This window comes from Genypterus blacodes, unplaced genomic scaffold, assembly GCF_046128005.1.
Source record: "Genypterus blacodes isolate CSIRO-AG114 ecotype Tasmania unplaced genomic scaffold, CSIRO-AGI_Gbla_v1 ptg000027l_1, whole genome shotgun sequence".
NCBI classification, from domain to species: domain Eukaryota; kingdom Metazoa; phylum Chordata; class Actinopteri; order Ophidiiformes; family Ophidiidae; genus Genypterus; species Genypterus blacodes.
Window position 1 is genome coordinate 160,199 of NW_027466840.1, and position 20,411 is coordinate 180,609.

General features: G+C 41.6%; 1 protein-coding gene across 2 annotated transcripts in view; it reads left to right on the forward strand.

Annotated features, from left to right (window-relative positions):
- Window positions 1-20,411, forward strand: part of LOC142993059 (glucosidase 2 subunit beta-like) — a 93,878-nt gene that overhangs the window by 11,040 nt on the left and 62,427 nt on the right. Inside the window, exons 7-9 of one of the 2 annotated variants that reach the window (XM_076143666.1) lie at window positions 536-565; window positions 5,415-5,481; window positions 9,914-9,989. In XM_076143666.1, the coding sequence (XP_075999781.1) occupies window positions 536-565; window positions 5,415-5,481; window positions 9,914-9,989 (173 nt within the window). The remainder of the gene's footprint in view (window positions 1-535; window positions 566-5,414; window positions 5,482-9,913; window positions 9,990-20,411) is intronic. The other variant, XM_076143667.1, reaches the window with a different exon arrangement.

A 20,411-nucleotide genomic window follows, 5' to 3' on the forward strand; every position in this document is an offset into this window, starting at 1 on the left:
TTTCTGATATGCAACGCAGGCAGTTGTGACTATGCTGCTATCCTAGATTGGTGATAGGCTCCAATTTGTAGTCACTTACTGATGCAGCTTTAAAATATGTGCTTTCTTACCTGTAACAACTTAGATTATAACTGCCTCTGTTACTTTTTTATGTTTATATTCAAGGCCCCACACACTCAATAAGTGCACTTCAGTTTAGATCCGGACCAAAATACAGTGTCATCAGTGTCAACAAGAGCCCGACAGCTTGCAAGTGACATATCGCTGTCCTGTCCCTGTCCTCTTTCAGCTGCAGGTCGCTGCAGTTATCAGACTCATTGTTGGAGGTAGGCATGCTTGTCAAAAAGAAGATATGGCGCTTTCGAAAATAGACAAGACAAGGGGGAGTTTGTAACAAAAACATGTAAGGATGACTGAGCTCTACCTATCGCGCCTACGCTTAGAATGACGACTCCTTAATGACATAATCAATTTTGTGTGCATACTTTTACCCTTTTTTTTTTATAAACCTAAGTGTCTCTTATTTTATCCATAGATGCTCAAACTCTGACAAAGTGGAAATCTGGTAAGTAGCTGTAAGACTTATATGTCAATGCCCTATGAAACCATAGAATGATGATTGGGACAGGGCAAATTAATGAACATTTGATATCAATGTTAATACGGCAGATTTGATCACAAGGCTAAGTTTTCATATTTAGTCCCTTGGCTAGCTGGTTTTAAGGAAACCATTCAACAGTTTAAGTTCCCCCTCTTGAATTTCCACACACACACACACACACACACACACACACACACACACACACACACATGAACTATTTCTTTGTTGGGGCTTTAAAGAACATTGAGCTGTCCAAGGCCCTTGAGGAGAGATATTGACTCGTCACATTTTAAAATAGAAACATCTAAACAAAGAAAGAGTGTTTTCTTATGACCAGCAGCTTGTCTTCAGTTTTATTACCAGTCAATAGCCTTTGTCAATATAGGAATGAAAGCCAGAAGAATTTAACCATCTTCTCCTTCTGATTGCTGCTTCTGTTGCTCAACATCCTCCCCAGGGCTTCATACAGAGTTATTGGTGATTTTAAAGGCCCAGGTTATTGGTGCCCTCCAAGAATATTACAGTTTTTCATAGAGCTCTGCCCTTGTAATTGCAGGGCTTTGGCGAGGAAGGATTTTGGATGTTGTGGTTCACATTCGAGTTCCCACTTTGATTAAACAAGAGAATTAGTGGAATTCAAAGAGTTTGTCAAAGCTTTATTTTGGCTGCGTTTACAGGATTTGCAGGATTATTAGTGCCATCTCTTGCCAGCCTGTGTTAACTGGTCAGATGAAGTGTTGGGGAATCTTGGGCCTTTCGCTAACTCGTTTTACTTTCATACGTTCCAACATGGAGCAGAACAGATGCTTGTAGTGTGCGATTGTCCGGTTATCAGGATTAGACAAAAATGCTGCACCTCGTTTTCACAGAATCAATATCCTGTCCCTTTTCTTTAAGCCAAGTGATTGACTTGGCATTTACATATTTTGTGTTCTGCAAAGCATGTCGGCAGATTTAGACTAAATCCTCATCGACACAAACCAACAAAGGGTGCCCCGTTTGCCGTTCTCCCATGCTAGTCATAGAGGACGCTAAGCACGCCGGCTTGTTTTTGAAGAACGCCAAACATGATAAACTACGGGTTCACATTGAGGTTTCTGTCTCTTCTCTGATGTTTTCTCGCTGTGATCACCTCATATAGAGACATATTTGGAACATCCGTCCCCATCTTCTAGGGAGTTCACCTGCAGTTTGTGGGGTTTCTTCAAGTTCACCGGTAATCCAGCGGTTGATTTTCCATGGTGGGTTGTTTTCCAAACCGACTCCCTTAGTCCCGTTTTCCAAAGGTACCTGAGTGCATCCAGAGGCTCTGTCGCATAAATTAAGCCGAGCAAATACAACAATATCTTCACACAGAGTTACCCGGGGGCAATTCGGGATATTCTTTACTGACAACTTGGTAGACACTGGGTCACACTCATGCATTGCAAGGGTGGCACGGTGTTTAGAGCTTAGACACTTGAATAACTCCCATTTCATAAATGTGAATTATGTGCTCTAATTTTGATTTGGTCCAACACCTCATTTGAATTATTAATGGGTTGTTAACAGTTTAAAAAAGCACAGTATGAGACTATAAATACCACCTTGCTCCAGCCAGCCAGCATTACAAGACTGGCCTGAAATTTTACTTTTATTCCAAGGGGAACCACATAGGAGTTAATTTGGTAAAGGAGGTGTGACAGTTAATCCTCATAGAATAACAAAGGCCTCTCTGGTGCCTTGCCATACCTTGGCCTAGGGCAGATCATTACGGTGTGTAAGGGAGATTATTATTGTTTTTACCACCTTTAATAGAGAAATTTAATTAATTACCAGAGGAGACCTAGAGGCAGTGATCTATTCAGTATTAAGCAAGAAAAGGCAAATTTGTACAGGAGTAATCTGCCTTTTTCGTACCCTATACATTAAGCAGCACTATTATCTAAAAGTATCCCATGATCAACCTTTTCACGGTGTCACCACTGCGTAAGATACAAAAGTACTGCTTTTATAAGCCTTGCAGGTCTTAAAACAGCTACAAACATGTACTTGTACATAGGTACCCGTGGCAAAAAAAGGATCCATATGTTGCTTAATTGTTGAGTATAGACCTGGTGTCCCCAAACATGTTAAAAATACATTTCTAGCGGGCTCTTGAAAATAAACAGAGATACTCATTACAGGCTGTATTTGTATAGTATTATTTACACCTTAGACAGTTGATTTTTTTTATGTTTCTAAAGGCCAAAGAAATACGTATCTAAACAATCCTATATACTAGATACTGGATGCAGGGCCTCACCCTGTATAAGTAACATTTTACCATTGCAACTGTGCATGTGTGGCATCTGGGAGAGGAACACATTGCTATGATGATATGTTATATTAGACAAAATTGGAAGCTCTTTGCTTGCTAAAAATGAAAGTGTTTATGCCAGCTTTTTATCTGCACACATATACAAAAATGCACGGAGAGCAAAAGGTGGATGTAAGCAATGGAGATGGAAAAGCTATGCATGTCGAGCTCAGGCAGCATCAAAGGGCAATTGAAGGAGACCGTAGAAATCCCATTTTAAATATTAAAATATGTATGATTATACAGTATGCTGTTAAATTGAACCTTTAATCGTTTTTTTCAATGGTTTTAGCTTTGAGTGAGTGTTTCAAGCAGCCTTTCACTTTCTTTAATTCAAAACGGCACAAAGCGACATTTTAGAGATTTTTAGTTTTTGCCTCAGAAGATTGAATATATGAAATTGTGTAGCTTCTTGCGTTGTGCGTTTGTTACCATTGCACAGCTGACTCCAGTCTTGGAGATCTGCGGTTTCTGTCACCCCATTAATCAATTAATTGTTGTTGTTGTGATACCTGTCTGTCATGTCTGCCACAGGTTGATGCTGAGAGTAAAGTGGCAGCAAGGTGGCTCCATCACTGTAATCGCAACCCTACGAATTTATATATTAAGCCAGATTACTCAGCCAGTAACTGTACACTGCACTGCTCTTACTGTATTGCAATGTTTTAGGATTATAGCACACAACAGGCATGATTCAGATGCTGTAATTCTTGCCATTTGATGCACTATTTAGGTTAAATTACCCAAACTCCGTCAATCCAAGGTGTTTTACTTCTGCGGTATCACATTCTCTCAGTTCTGTAAAAGTTCTTTGCTACACTTAAGACCTGCAGCCTTTCAATCCATTTCCATCTCAAAGCAATTTTGCCACAGAAAGGTAATTTCCTGCCCCGGAGATATTGCTCATAGTGTATAAAAGAAAACAAATGTGTGTTTTGTCCGCCTCAGAGTACAGAACCTACAATAACAAAGAAATGTCTGTGTGGATAACATGGTCTGTAGCCTCGGCGTAGATCCACACTCTCCCGCTGATATGTTCCATTTTCTCTGGTCTTTGTGCCTCCCTTATTTTACGAGCGTGCTGTGCTATCGCCAGGGCAACATGAGCGGATGAGTGATGATGTCCATTAGTAAACATAGCCCCATATATGTGCCATCGGCCTAAAGAGTCTCGGACCTCCCTCCTCACATCCGTTTTTTTTCCCACCCTCCTACCTTCTCCCCACTTATTTCTCCCCAGTCTTCCTCTGCCGAGCTCTTTCTCTCCCCAACTCCCTCATCCTCTGCCTTCGTCTCTCCCCGTCGCCATCCATCCTCCTGGCGGTTGTTTTTCATAGCCACAGCTCTGCAGCAGGGGGAGGGATGAGACCATTTCTCTCGCCGCCCTCTGCACTCATTTTGCGAGACGCAGAGCCGTGGACGGGTTGAGAATATCAAGCATGGGGTTGGGAGTAAAATTCTCTTCAAACAAAGAATAGGCCAAGAACATGACAGATGCTGTGTGTTGCAGGAGAATATTAGCAAATGTTGTTGTTTCCTCAGATGGTCGAGTCAACACAGAGGGAAGAATCTGCTTTGTTGAACCTTATCGTATTGATGATGGGAATGAATTTATGCACGTTGGATTTAATTTTAGATTCAATTCCAACATGCTTTCTGAATCGGATTTTGTTGCATGCCTCCCTTTTCCCCCGGCTCTCTTTACATCGCTGCGGCTCATACTGTATGTTGAGAGAGAAAAATGTTAATCTCACAGTAAGCGTTTCGTAATTAGCACGGAAAGCTAATTGTGGCGGATGTGCAATTAGCATTATGTAAAATGATTTTCCCCCAGTCTTAGGGGCCAATCAGTTTGCCCCTTTACGTCCCCCGTTCTGCTGATGATGTAGCAGACGCTCGGCATTGAACTCGAGAGAGAACTTCCTTTCCCTCCCACTCCGCTGAATGTGACTCAAAAAAAATGAATCAGTTGGGGTCACATGCTTGTCAGAATGGGGGGGGGGGGGGGGGGGGGGGGGGGGGGGGTTGGGGTTGGGTGGGGGGGCCTGAGGAAGTTTTCGCGTCTCCTTTTCATCTGCCCGTGAATATGAATGGAAAAAGAGGGAAATCGCTGTCATACCAGCCGTTACAGCACAAAGCCCCCTGATTGCATTCTGGACCCTGACATGCTTTTTTTTTTTCCAACAGGGAAACCAAATGTTGTAGCGCAGCGTGATTGACTCATTGCCTGATTGCTTGAGGACCCCCCTCCTCCCTCACCCCCTGTATTCATAATCCAACTTTTTTCCCTGGCATCAAAAGCTGCCACAGTGTGCTTTCAAATACTTCAGTGTTTATAGCCGAGACTGGTGACGGCTATCCTGACATCGTCAAGTCTCATGAAGCGTTTCTACGCTGCGCGATGCTTCAAGCTTGAACCATTGCAATGCTGTTTCTTCTTAATTGATATGGTTTGCTTTCTGTTCTTCTGTACAGGTATTACACAGAAGAACAACACAGTATCCAGTGTTTTCCAAGTACTGGACAGCAATAAAGATGGCAGGTAAATACTTTCTCTAATTATTGTAAATACAGTATAAGCCCATTTAAAACCTTAGCACTCCATTTTTGGTGTTTTTCCACATTTTTCACTGAACACAGAAAACACACAGAATAACTGACATAGATCTCCATATAAAGTGACTTTGGGCTCTATTACAGCTCTTCAGATCCTGTGTTCTGCTCGATGTTAATAAAAAGAATGATAACAGTGATTTACTGAACTGGGTTTCTGAGAGGCACAGGTTTCTTTTATTTTTTTTACAGTGAAACTTGATTTCCCTCAGGATTTTGCTCTTGTCAGGGCGAAAAGTCTTCTGTCACGGTCTTCAGATTACCATGAAAACCCATACTGAGGAAATCTGCAAGAAGCGTGTTTTTCGCAGAGTTGAGGATTTCTCCACCTACTGTGCAGTTTTGGAATGAAATGCAGTACAATGGCTGTGAAGAGTGATGTGTGGAACGCTACCTTTAGAGTCGAGTGGCAACTTTCCCTGCCAAGTCACCCTCTGTAGGACGAGTGCCCTTGAAGATAGCTCCCCCTCCAGTTCAACATCAGCTTCCTTTTTATCACTACTGCACTACTACACAAAATGAGCAAGCGTAAATGAAATCAGTATCACATAGCATGTTTGTGCTTCCGTGTTGATCAGGATTTTAGAAGAGTCTCCATACAGAGGAGTTCTAGCTACGTAAAACAACAAAACATACAATGATGGCACACATTTGAATCCCCGTGCTCTTCCTGTAACATCAGCAAGGCCACAGTGTGATGCAGCATCATCCCACTACGGCCTGCTTTGGCCATTCCATTACAAATCACAGTTTCAGGGTACAATACTTTGTGCCATTGTGCTAATTTTCTGTTTACCTCAGAGGAGACAGAGGAGGAAATTATTGTGGCCTTGATAAGTTCCCAGAGTTGTGCAATTCTGCCTCACAGGAGTATAAAATGCTGTGCTGTGTCTTGGCATTTAATAAGCCTTCAAACTGGACTTCCTGCCTCATATTTCATCTTCACCGCTATCCTGAAACAACATGCCCACACCAACGCTTACATTGTTTTGCTGTGGTGGTACAGTCAGTATGAAAAACACCCTAAATTCTAATGTCATCAGTCTAAGTTGGACATACCCATTTCACTCCCTGAGACTGATGCAGAATGGATTATTTGTTCTTCGGCAAACGTCTAAAAGCAATTCATTGCCTTATTTCCATCGTTTAATCTCCAAGTCCCAACGGGGCTCTCTTGTCAGCCCTCTCACGGTTTTCTTGCTTCCCCCCAGCTATCAAAGTTGACTAACTTGCTGTCGTGAGCAGTGTTTAACCACGGAAATCCATTTTGCTTACCAATAAGCTACATAAGTTTGCTGATAGTTTGCAGAAAACAGGAACCTAAGATATGATAGACTGTCATCGTTCCTTCCACCTCCATGGCTGCCCTCTGCACGCTCTACACCTTCCCACAACACGCCTGACAGAGAGAGGAAAAAAATCAATACTGCTTAAGCTAACTGAGCATATTCTCCAGGAAAGGAAGCAGGGCTGGGCATAGTAAACTGAAAACGCTATAAAACATATGGCTGTGTCTCGGATGAACTGCTTGTGCAGCGATTTTCCAGGGAGCGCTGTGTGCCCACTTATGCATTCCTGAGCCTGGATGTGCACCATTATTCAGCCCCCCCCGCCCATCCCGTCCCACCCCAGCCTCGATCCATCCACTCTATCCCCTCCATCCCAAGCGTTGTCTCTTCATTGGCTGCGCTTAAACAAACACATTACTAAGCTGAAATTTCTGCAAGTGTCGCTTATTTTTGCGCAGCCATTGTTTCAGTCAATCAGTCATTGGGTTTCGGGGGAGCTGGCTATCAGGAAGCAGGACGTGTATTGATGTCCATTTGAATAAGGCAAGATGCGGAGGTCTTGTATATGCGTGCTACATCACCATTTTCCCTGCAAAGCGCTGTGGCACACACACCCCAGTGTCAAGCTTGATTTAGTTAGCTTTATGATAAACGCAATGTCCAAAGTCAGTGGTGTGCTCAATGCTTGCACATTGCCAGCCATTTTGCTGACTTTGAATCAGATTAGCATGCACATTGCAGACTTGTTATCTTGTACAAAAAAGCTCTTGGCTTTGTCCCTAATGGCACTTAGCAAAACAGTACCGCATTCTTAATCCACTCAATTGGAATTGCTAATTATCTTTAATGCATATTCACTGATAATAAATTGCTCATTTAAACTGTAACCTAATCTAAATTTTGTCTATTTGACTATCAGTAATCTCATAAGGTTCTCACAAGGTTTTGGATCTACTCTGGAGTACATATTTGAAGACACAAAAGTTGTGTTTTTATGCAAATGTACTCTACGACTTGTGGCTCAGTATGTTCAGGCCGTGTTATCATATACATCTGCATAGAATAAGCATACATGAGCCTCCGTCACCTCGTATGGGTCAACAATGTCTCAAGGAAAAAACAAAACATGCCCCCCCCACACACTGCTGTTATTAGTGTATTTACACTGCGGACTTCCTCTACATTATTTCATCTTAAACCTTTCCGAACGTCACACACAAGTGCCCCCACTGTGCCAGCTGGCAGGCACTTGGCAGCCCAGTGCAGGATTAACTGGTACCAGTATGCTGGCCTATAAATAGTCTACCAACTGCTTCAGGAAATGAACCGTGATGGAGCCTCCCAAAGGCTCACGAACAGGTTGTGCTTTTTATCCCTCTCCTCTCTGTCAGGATTTGTGCGCATGTGTGTGTGTTCTTTCATGTTTATTACTTCTGTTTCGGAGCAGCTCAGGAGTGCAGCGCATAACACCTGCTTCTTTTAATGCCATCGTCTCTGTGTGCATTAATGGGCGTACAGCACACCTCTGAGCTCTTTCTGTGTGTTCTATCTGCCCCCTTTATCAGTTTGAGGAATGTTTAACTGTGTGTTTTCCCCACACTTATTTAAACATCTTGTCTAGTGCTCTCTGTGATTGGGCCCCCTGCCAACTTTGTTGATGCGACATTGCCAGAGCTATAGCACTTCATTCCACTCCACTCCAGCACCATAAACTAATCCTATGTAGTTGAACTCATCTCATTTGCATTGTCTGGCGTTCCTCTTTTGATTGGCTCCCTAGATTGATCTCGGCTATGCAGTCATTATTCAGTTATGCAAATTTATTTGTTAGGAATAATAGCCAATGAAAAGATCTTTGTGGTCTTTGATAACATCTGTCGTGTGGTTGTGATGTATGGAACATATTTTGTGTCAGTTCCAAATAATGAATGCTCGTGCATCAAATAACAAATGACCACATGTCAAATAGAAGAAGACAACCATCAAACGTGAACACAGACGTTGAATAATACAAATACAACCATCAAACAATGAACACCGAAGTTGAATATTAAAGTGACAACCATCAAACAAGAAACAAATAATGAATCTGATTTTGATCTATTTTGGTCAAATAACAAACTACCATATAAATGAAATCTTTTGTATTTTTAGATGTGTCCTATTCTTCATAGTTGTGTGCTTTTTGCATTCAATATGGGTAGCGGGTAGCAACACACCCATACCCCCTACCCAGTGTGACACCAGAAGTGTGTTTCACAAACTTGGAACACTGATTAACGTGTTGATTCTCAACAAACTGGTTATTTAACCAATTACAGGATGGAACAGCAACAGATGGTTTTATTTTGTTTTGTGTGGACTGGATTATAGAAAGAACGAGATGAACACACTCTAGATCAGAAGGTGAAAGCAAAGAGTCTTAAATTATGACACAACGTCTATGTTTTGATCATCAGTCTGCAGGCTTTATACGTGATCAGACATTGTTGATTCGTCAGTTTACTTGTGCGCGGTGCAACATATATTGATCAAAAGGATCAACATAGACACACACACACACACACACACACACACACATACACACACACACACACACACACACACACACACACACTAAGGGTTGTTTGATCTAGTCAGACGGCCACAGAATATGTTCCATAGTGATGACCAAGCCCTTACACACATTAAAGGAATAACTCTTCACAGAACTTGCTCCTGTCTCCTGATTGGTTTCTTGAAGTTAAAAAAAAGACCAAAAAATATCCATGAAATGACTCCAAAACAACTTGTGAAGCATAATCCATATGGTCTGGAGTGTAATGATTATGCCGTGGACCCCATACTCCAATATTTTCTCTCTTTTGGCAGCAGAGTTGGATTCAAAAAGTTTTATCACTAAACTTGCATATGTGGAGCACATCAAAGTTATAAGAGTGTGTGGGAAATAAGTATGAACCCTAACTTGTTTAATGAAATTCAGTAACAATTCAACATCAATGTTAATGGCTCAGGGATGATCAAAGTCATTTAAAACCGTTATCTGTGTCTGTTTTGTGTTTGACTTCACAGCTTAACAGCGGATGAAATACAGGCTAAAGTGTTCATCCAAGATCAGGAGCAGGGTCTTTCTCAGGATGAGGCAATGGTAAGTTATCCATCATTCATATCATTTCTTCAAATTCGTACTTTAATTTCATCATGTTCTCAACTATGACATTGATTGGTATTTGGCGAAGTGCAGTCTGGGGACTACCAATGTTACCGAAGTGGGTATGTGAGTTCTACCATCAAAATACAAAAGTAAATTGCTGTATCAACGGGCCTACTACAGAATGTCATTACCTGGGTGTCTTCATCACATCATTTTTAATTATAACAACAGCAATATAGTCAAATGTCAGCTGTGGCAACATGACCTCAGAACCATACATTTTGGCAACTTAACCGACTGCACTACAGGGCATTTCTATTGTAATCTTAATTGTTTTTTACCAGCTACATAGTCTATGAAGTGGCCTAACTTGCTCCGTTCCCCCACGCCTTTCGAGCTCGGCACTGTTAAAGAGTGTTTGCTGCTGCTTGCTGGTGTGAAATTGCGTGTCATTGAATCTTAAAGTGAAAAATAGTCAGTGAAAAATATTTGCACAGATTTGCTTCTGCACTCATGAAATTGGGAACAATGCGAATGGTCCCGTTAAGGTAATGTCTGTGTTACTTTAAACATATTCCCCTTACCAGGCAGCTGATACCAAGATCTCTGCCCGTAAATAAAATGTCTCCAACTTTGACTCCCCTACCCACTGTCAACTTAAAGGGTTATTGGTATGCATGATCATGTGGACACAAAAAAGGTCTGTTGGGTTCTACCACTGCATGGTATGAAAAGTGTACAATAATAGAATAGAATAGTAGAATAATAGAATGAGATACATGAATTTTACACAAATTCTGTTCATCAGTTGATATAAAGTGCCCTCCCGTTTGTGTGTATGTGTGTGTGTGTGTGTGTGTGTGTGGGGGGGAAGGGGATTGAAGGACTTGGCTGTACGTGTGTTGCTACTGAGGGAACATGTCTTACCAGAGTAATCACGGCTTTGTTTGGATATCGCGGTGTTGGCGTATTACAGACAACAACCCGAGCTCCAAGGCACATAGCAGTCATGGAAAGTCACAGATGGGGAAAATCAACGCTCATTTGTTAGCTCTGCTGGCTAAAGGGGGAGCATTCCTAATGAATTCAAATGCATCTGAAGAGGCTAAATCGATATGAATATGCATGAATATAAAAATGCGTACTTATGTGCAATCACGACAAACGCTGATCGGGCTGGGTAATTTAAACGGGCTGCCTTTGACAGTGTTTAAAAGGCAATTTACAGAGAAACGGCAACGGCTTAGCAGCTCGGTCCGAGGGCAGCCACACTTCTACAGCGCCATACCGGAATGCGTTTCTGTGTTATGGTGGACTTGATAAATGGTTCTCTTTTGTGTCTGTGTAATAACACTTAGTTCCTCTTTGGCTGTTATCGACCCCCCTTTGGCTTTCTTGGTGGCTTCTCATTGCAATTCCTTTGCTATACAATGAGTGCATAGTGTATGTCTATATACGTCTATGATGTATGCATAGTATGTCGTTGATTTCTCTGAGCTGGATAGATAAATACAAGAGTTGCAAAAATAGCAATAAGAGGGCAGCTCCATACTTTCCTCTATTGTATAATCTGTGCAGAGAAAGGAAGAGAATGGAGAAAGTGTTTCCTCTTCAGTGCTCGGCTGTAATGTCGGAAGACCTTGATTACTTTTCCTCTGTCACATCAGCGATATGGCCGTACACCCCCAACCCCCCCGCTCGCACACACGCGCGCACTTATTCAATTTGTGTCATTTTCACACCTTTTTATTGTTTCCCCCTGATACTTTTTCGTTTCTGTTAAGAAGCTTTGGTCTACGGAAAATTCAGTTTCCACTTCAGCGGTCCAGATAATTCAAGAACAGAGGCTTTTCAGGAGAACAATTTGTTGATCAAAGGAGGCACTCCACTCGGGAGGATGTTCTGAAGTGAGGCTCGCTATCATTATTTTATATTTCTCCATTGCTGTATACATCATTATTACTCTAGATTTAAGTTCACTTATATTTAAGAGGTCATCGTCGCTATCCACAAGGAATATTCCGACACGGTCATTAAAAATAGTACCACTCATTTCACCGAAGATAAAGGTTTTAAACCGATATTAAACCCATCTACACCAATTCAGCTCCCAGAAACATATTATTAATAAACCAATTGCTGCAGTAGAGGACTTTCCTTTCAATGGCATCAACAGTAGGACAGTACAATCTCAGACCCACTGGTGTGTGTCCAAGGTTGAGCAGTAGCTGTGCAGCGGTGAACAGAACTGGAGGAAATTGCCTTCTCTCCAGCCATAGGCATCGGTGCCAAAGTGAATTTCACTTATCCATTTACTACTCACCAACCTCCCCTTACGTACTTTACCTGAAGTGGAGATAGGCTGGATATAGAATTGTTTTTTTGTTTTTTTTTGCTTCTTGCTCTAAAATCCTCTGATTAAAAAGGTAAAACAACGCATTTTGTTCTAGCAATCTTGGCAGCACAAAGTGGAGTGCAATGTTGGTGGAATTTCACTTTTTGTAGATGGTAAACATTGCTGTAGGCGTGCAAAGGGTTGGTATTCACCATAATAGCTTGCTAGTGGGCAAGGAAATCTCTTTCACTCTTTCGAAATAATAGCCACTGTATACTGCAGGGGATCCTATATAGAAGGGCTGATATTAGTCTTTGACAAGGTAGAATGTTACATAGTTAATGTAAGGCAATTCAGAGTTAGTGGTGCATGGACACAGGGAAAACAGAATCATAAAGATCCCATTATAATGAACTCATTATAATGGCATTGGCATCCATAACTACCATTAAGAAATCCTGTAAGGGTATAGAGGCGGTATACTAATTACGCCGCTTTTTAGGATGTGACGAAAAAGCAAATTGCCTGAAATTGCATTCTCTTCTCTTTCATCACCTGTCTATTTCTCTTTTTAATAATTGAGCCGTGTCAGAAAATATTGTATAAATGTAAACATACTTATAAAGATGCGCCAGATATTTCAGTCCTATGCTATTGTTTCATGTCTTGACATTTGTCTGCCAGAATGCACCTGCAAAGCTGACCTGACGTTACTTCCCCTTTCCGTTCTGCCACTTGAGGTTTTGAACGGTCACCGCTATGAGCACACAAACACACCACGCCTCGTCTTGCCCTCCCATCTCACTCCCTACCAACCAAGGTCAGCCACTCGGCCTGGCGCTTCACACCATCTGTTTGAGCTGGTTGACATTTGGCCCGAGCCAAAACTGAGTTCTCACTTCAGTGGGGGACCAGCGTATTTGCATTCTGTTTTTGTTGTATGTCATGAGGGCAGATTTCAGCTATTTCCATCGGCAAGGAAAGTATAAAGATGATTAATGTATGAGTAATTGGAGAAGGGGAGATTTACTGATACAAACTGAGACAACTCCCATCAGCTTTTTGAATACAATGCTGCTTATAATGTCTAATACATCACTAACCTGGATGTAAAGATGAGTAAAATGATTGCAGGTTTCAAAGTAAAACTATGTTGAACTACAATCACTCAAGTCACAGCCGTGAGCATAGAAAGGCAGACATTAAGGCACCTACTGTATGTGGGTAGATGGTGTCTCACCATCCTCCAGAAGGGGGCAGCAGGTCTCCAAGTTGAGTGAGGGCTAATGGAAAAAATGGAAAGTCACATTCACAGGTCATTTAATCTCTTTGTTTTGTCATGGGCTGGGCCTCCGGTGCTGCTTTTCTGCCTCACTCCCTGAAACAGAGAGATTCCTCCTGTTAAAAAAAGACCATCTGCCTTGAACAATATCTTTTCTCTGCATTGGTAGGGACGCTCTTCAAAATCATAGGATTTTTGGATTTTTGGACATAGATGGATGTACAAGAGGCAATTTTGACTGTCTCAAGTGCCTTTTTGGAGCAATATTCTGCATTTGCTTGTTATCACTCTGGGTAACAGAAGTTTAATATCTGCACAGTTAAGCTCTAGTTTAGATTCTGAGCTTACTTAAGAGGATACATGGATTTCAACCTTCATATTATGTTACAGTGCCTGTGCTGTAATCATGGCATGCACAGACATGCCTTCCCACACTGTTTCCTTATGGATTGTAGTAAATGGTGTATTATAATATATTAGTGGAAATGAAACACATTCGCGTGTATTCTCCAACATGGTAGCGTTCTAGTGAGGCGGATATGATAATGTGAGTAATACGTAACACACGCCAGCTAGTAGGATCATGGCTGTACACGCTGGGGCCATATAAGGGTTTTGCGTGTCAATTTCTGTATCTCAACAAGATGATAGTCTTGCGTTTTGTTTGTTTCGCTGAGTAAATTGTGCGTTTCCTCTCAGTATCACTCATCATCTCCGATCATACGCCTCATCTCTTTACTCCCGATTTGAAGCTGTTTCATGTTTATATATAGTGAAATTAAACCCGAGGTGGAATGATGTGTGGTTTGTAGTGAGATTGAGGAAAATTGACCTGCTAAAAACGCTGTGATGTGTCATGTACAGTTAAGGTACACATTGAGATCGGGAGGGCAGTAAGGGACGGAGGTGCGGGAAAGATATATGCCATAAACATGACAGAATTGTTTTAGTTTCAAGCTGCAAACCTGACACTCCTCAATCTCTTCCGCCGTGCTCGCCCTCTTCCTCTGTTCCTTTAATCTTCTCCATGCTCGCCTTTTGTTATGTAACCGTCGAGATTGGATGCGCTCGAGGTCGCGCGGGCGGTGCAGGTAATGGAAGCAGCAGGAGGTCACAGGCGAGGAAAGGATGGGGCAAGGTGAAGGACGCATGGGTTTGAGCCGATCCACGATGGCCTGACAGGTGGAGATGGGGGTGCTTTCTTCAGCTGTATTTCAACTAAGAACCATTCTTAACTAGAGTGTGCTTCTCAGAAATGTGGCCTTGGATAAGGGTTGCCTTTATTTGATACCTGCACATGTCAGAAGCTCATGCTCTTGTGGAAAAAAAAGAAACCTCTTGAACCTTGAATCAAAACCTCCTGAATGCCCTTTGTATTACATGTAGCCAATTAGGCATAAAAAGCAAGGATCACTGCCTGCTCGGTACATAAAGGGATGCTTTAGCAGTTTCTGTTTTTGCAGGATAACTAAAAAGTCATTGATCTTTTTGTAGGATGTTTTGTGGAAAGGTGGGTCTGGAGCCAAGGATCTATTGTAGAGATCTTTTAGTCAAATTTGCTCATTTCAGATTTGTCAATATTGTGAAATAGACATTTTTTTTATTCTTGTGTATTTCTTCATAATTAATACATCCAACTTAATAACAGACCACGGAAAGGTGACATCTGGTTTGGATGCAGATAAACATAACATAAACAACGCCCACGAGTAAACATGGAGAGACCATTCAGGTTGCGCTGGGTACATTTTCATGGTCAAGGAATAACATGGTAGTGGTTCCTTTTTGAAAACCACCAAAGCCTTTTATGTATGCACTTGCACCTCAAAATCAGTGTTCTGGCTTCTCATCTTTCAAATCCTACAGGCACGTATATGGTTAAGGAGTCATGTCATGAAAGTGTAATGCACAAAGAGATGCATGTTTTGGGCATGTTCAGGCTCAGCAGGATTGGATCAGTAGTTTCATTCATTCATTTGTTGGTGGTTTCCTCTGGATCCAAAATAAATTGCTGTGTTTTTATGTCATCTGTCCATCTATTGACTTAATAATGCTTTATTGTTATTATTAGTATTTATTTATTCACTTAGAGTTTAAATTTAGAGACACAAAATATGGATGAATAATAGTAAGCACAATGGAACACAAGCGTGTCCTATATAAACAGAAAATGCAACACAGTGGCAGACAAAGAAAGTTAAAGCAGACAACTGTGAAACACTTTGACTACATTACCATAAGTTCTGTACTACAAGCTGTTCTGACAAACCACCCTTAAAGCAAGCCCAAGGCAGTCATTTGTATTCTTATCAGTGCGTGCTTGACAAATACTATTGATGCTCCACCCGTGTAACCACAGTCGAGAACAGCGTACATACTCTGCAATGAGCAATGTCCACAAAGACGAGCTTTTCCTCTCGGACAATCCATACTCTTGTTTCCCAGGTGAACGCATCGATCAGCGATGCGACCACTAATGTTTCAGCACTGGTTGCAGTTCCTTTTACACAAGTGACATTTACAGCGAGACAAAAAAAGGCAATTGTTGTTTTTGTGCATATACAAAGCACAAACATAATTTGTTCAGATAAATACCCACATCATTTAAGATTTCGTCTGACTCCACACACGACCAGCACGTCAAAAAACTTGTTGTTGAACAACCCTGTGCCTTTAGTGGAGAAACGGTAGATGTGTTTTGTGTTTCCATGGTGACCCCGCTGCACAGCACATAAGACAATAATGAAAGCTCTCAAAGGCCGCAGGGACACAAGAATAGCGCGCTTTCTCCATGTTTTATCTGATGTGGCACTTGTGGAGAAGTTACACAACCTGACGTTCACCCTGCAGAATGTTGCTTTCACCATCATCTCGGGGCTTTTCGAGACCGGCAGAGATGGGGCTCGCTCGCACAGGGATGACACACGGAATGACAAAACTCCTATGTCTGTCTGTCAGGCGCTGTCTTTATCCGACTGACATTTGCTGGCTCAGGCTCATCCTGGCTCTAGAGAAACCAGGGATAAGAGTCAGACACAGATGGCTTTTTCTCTTGCAATTCGGTCTAGCACAAGCTTCAGAAGGGGGAAAAAATAGCTCAGTCTTCACCCTGTTTTTGCAGATCCTCTGAAATATAATTGCGCAGACCCATTTATGAGACATCAGAGAGTGTTTTTTGTTATTGTATAGCCGTTTCTTCTCTTTTTTTTTTTGTATAGTCATACACATTTAAAAAAAAATGTCTATGGCCCCAAAATATTGATGATTAATGCTTGATAGGACTGTTACTTCTGTGTTGACTTATTTGAGCTTCTTGTCCTCTGACTAAGTCAAAGGAACAATGCAAAAAAGGCCTCGTGCTATTTAAGACTGATGAGCCAAAGCCAGCATGAAGGAGGAGAGGGGAGGTGTAGGTGTTAATTTGATTGGCGAGAGAAAAAAGCATCTGCTTTGCAATAGCTTAACAGTTGCCTCAGAAGCACGCCTGCTATTGTTTCCAAACAAGAATACTCACTTCTGTGTGCCGAGGAATGTCGCCTTCAGAAGAAATGTGTGAGAGGGATAGAAATTGTTGCATAAGAAAACATTTAGAGACGTCGTCTTTTTATAGCCCAGGACCTTGATCTGCTTATTTTTTTCAAAGCTACCTTGACTCTTTTTGTTCTCCAGGCAGTTCCGATTTAACACTAAGGCAATGCACAAAAGTCGGCAGATGATCCAGTGACAGAAATGGCACGGAGGCAAGAGGGTCCCAGGTGTGGGCACGACTCAAGTACCGCTCCAAAATAGGGAGTTATGATTGAGGGGGGCAAGGAGCGAGAGAAAGCACAAGGGGGCATGGTAGGAGCTTGCATCCTGTGTGACAAGCTCCCTGTTGTGTGCTTTACCCTCTGACAGCAAGGGAAGCAAAGAGACAGGACACGTAGCCCCTTTGACCTTCACCAAAGCTGAACAGGACTCAGACTTCTACTAAAGTTAGTACCGGCTTGACTGTGCAGTACCTTTTGTCTCTGTATTTATTTCAGCAAAGGTGGTTTGATCGATAAGACACCACTGCAGGTTCTCCGATATCGGCAGAGATTTCTGCTGCCTGGAAAGGCTAAATAGCTGTGGGCATGCAGTTTTGCATGCAAATATATCTTTGAACCTACTTGTTTGGTCTTTTTCAAGGTGTGACGTACTTAAGCATTATCAGCAAAACTGATGTTGTTGTAAGATGGGCTAAAGTTGGAAGTTTAGTCAGCTGTTTGATAATGGAAGTTATACGTCACCACAGTGACTCCTGTTTCATTGCGAATCAATCACTTGATGTTGTATCCTTTCACTTTTTCAGCATGAACCTCTACCTCCAACCGCAATCTTGCTAACTGCAGTTAAAGATGACAGGAAATGTGACCTGATCGCACCATGTCACCGATAAAGCAAAAGTAGCAAACTGACCTGGATGGCTTTTGTGGTGTAAGGACTTTTAAAACTGAATGTTCTCTGCCCAGATTGAATTGCATTGAAGTCAACTTTTAAGGGACTGTGTTATAGATATTCTATGTTGACTGCTGTGGGGTGGAATAATTTACTTTACCCCATTTTATTCCCATTACTCTTTCCTTTAGTCCTGCTATTATGTGTTTCTTAATGAGCCTTACGGTATGGATCTGATCTTAACCGCATCGCAACCTCATTCTCCTTTGTGGGCTTGCTTGTGTTTACCAGAATTTGGTTCTGAAAGCGGGATCAGTAATGTAGTCACTCTGACCACCCTTCCCTCCCTCCCTGCTTTTCTTCTTTTTCTCATACACTTCCCTCACTCCCTCTACAGAGTGACATTTATTAATTAAATATGGTGTACTGCCGCAGGATGCGCTTCCCTTTCCACTATCTCCAGACACTAATAATTACATTGGCATTTAGCTCCGTGATAAGCCTACCCTACGGCCTTTATGAAATGTTCCCCGAGACCAGATACTGAGCAAAATATAGACTGATGGCAATGCTGCATATCGATCCATCTGCCTGTCTTCTCGCTTTTATCTAAAGGAAAGACACTGTTTATTAGCAAAGAATCTAACATAAACTCCTGATTTTTACATCATTACAGGCTGGGGTTGATCTCATTCGGAACAGAATGGAGGTGGTCTATTTTAATCAAGTCAAAGCTGATAATGACTGATGTTATTGTCAGTAAATGTCCACAACCCGAACAGGCAAACGCATTTAAATGATTTGTTGTTGCCACAAAACATAATTTTGCATCCTCTAAAAGTTTAAAGGTCACTCTTTTTATGGATAGGCTTACTGTTGATTAGCTGCGAACACAACATGTTTACCTCTTACCTTATTTCCCTCATTAAAACCTGCTTTTCTATCACCCACTTGCCGTAGAAATTGTTCTTAGAATCTGGGGGTCCCTTTACTGTCCCTTAAATGAAAGTTAATATAAAAGTTATTGGAAACGACCACAGGTATTCATGACTTTGTTTCAACTTTTCTCATTACTACAGACATCAGGTCATACTGACACAAACATACTGTATCTCTGAAATTTGCCTGACGTAAAAAAAGAAGAAAATCTGAGTAAATCTAACTTCTAATAATGCATACTGTTGTTTAATGGCGTGTCTGTCTGAAATAGCAGAGAAATGATGAAGACTGCAAAACTCAGTTTTCAGTGTTTCCCATTAAGATGACGCCTCAGCAGATCTACGTAGGCTGAGTTACCCAAAAGCTTCACAGTATTACATTTGATTTGACTTCACCTAATTACTTTGCCTCAGGTGGTCTAATCAGGCTGGTTCATTACAAGCTTATAATGTAGCTTATCAGCTTTGGGGATTTTTCAGTTCTCAAGTCACAATTACTGTAAACATGCATTTAGCTTGCAATACGCTCACTTACTGCTTACATTTCAATAAGTTGTCCTCCAACAGCCTGCTGTCTCTTTTCAGTCGTCTGCTCTTGTGACTTGTTTCTTCCTCAATCAGTTTATGTTTGTGTTTTATTGTCTTATTTCCAGGTTTGTTTTTTCGACACATTCACCTACACTCCAAAGGTAACTTAGTAACGCCACAGCCTACTTGGAATTAGTTTTGCTATATCTTGGAGAATTCCACCACCTATTATGAGGCAATCACTCTAGGGTTTCCTTGACTAATCTATTATCACAAAATTAAGCTTTGGAAACCTTGAAGTCTCTCTCCAGAATGGTACAAGCTGAAATTGTGAGAGACAGTGTAGCTTGGAATCATCTGGGCTTCAAATTGGACCTTCAGACTCGGGGGATTGTATGTACCTTCAGTATCAGCTAACACGAGCAGTCTGCTGCCTTGGGAAATCTACGTATCAGTTCCATTATGTTGGTCAATGTTTTCACCCTTCTCTGTGGAGGAGCAGAAACAGGATCGCTCCTGGTGTTTCTCGATCTGAACAACAGGCCAGGATGCAGCGTTTGTCACTGGAAATATGACCGAGCAGTAGATACTCTCCTGAAACACGAAGACATCTCTGGAAGTCCCAAACTGACATAAGCTCCTGTCATATTTATTACATATGTGACTTTATGACCATCTGTACCTATGACGCTTTAATACACTGTAGGAGTGGTGGGTAATATCTCCTCTTGTGTGGGTTTGTGGCAGTAGATGTCTCATCTTTTTGTTTGTGCTCTTTCTACATTCTACATCTATTTGTAAGATGAAACATTTCATAACTCTGACTAGAAACCTAATATTCTCTTCCCAGGTGGATATGAGCTGTATTTGTAGATGTGTGCTTCTGGGGCTAGCTGGATCTATCAAATAACATA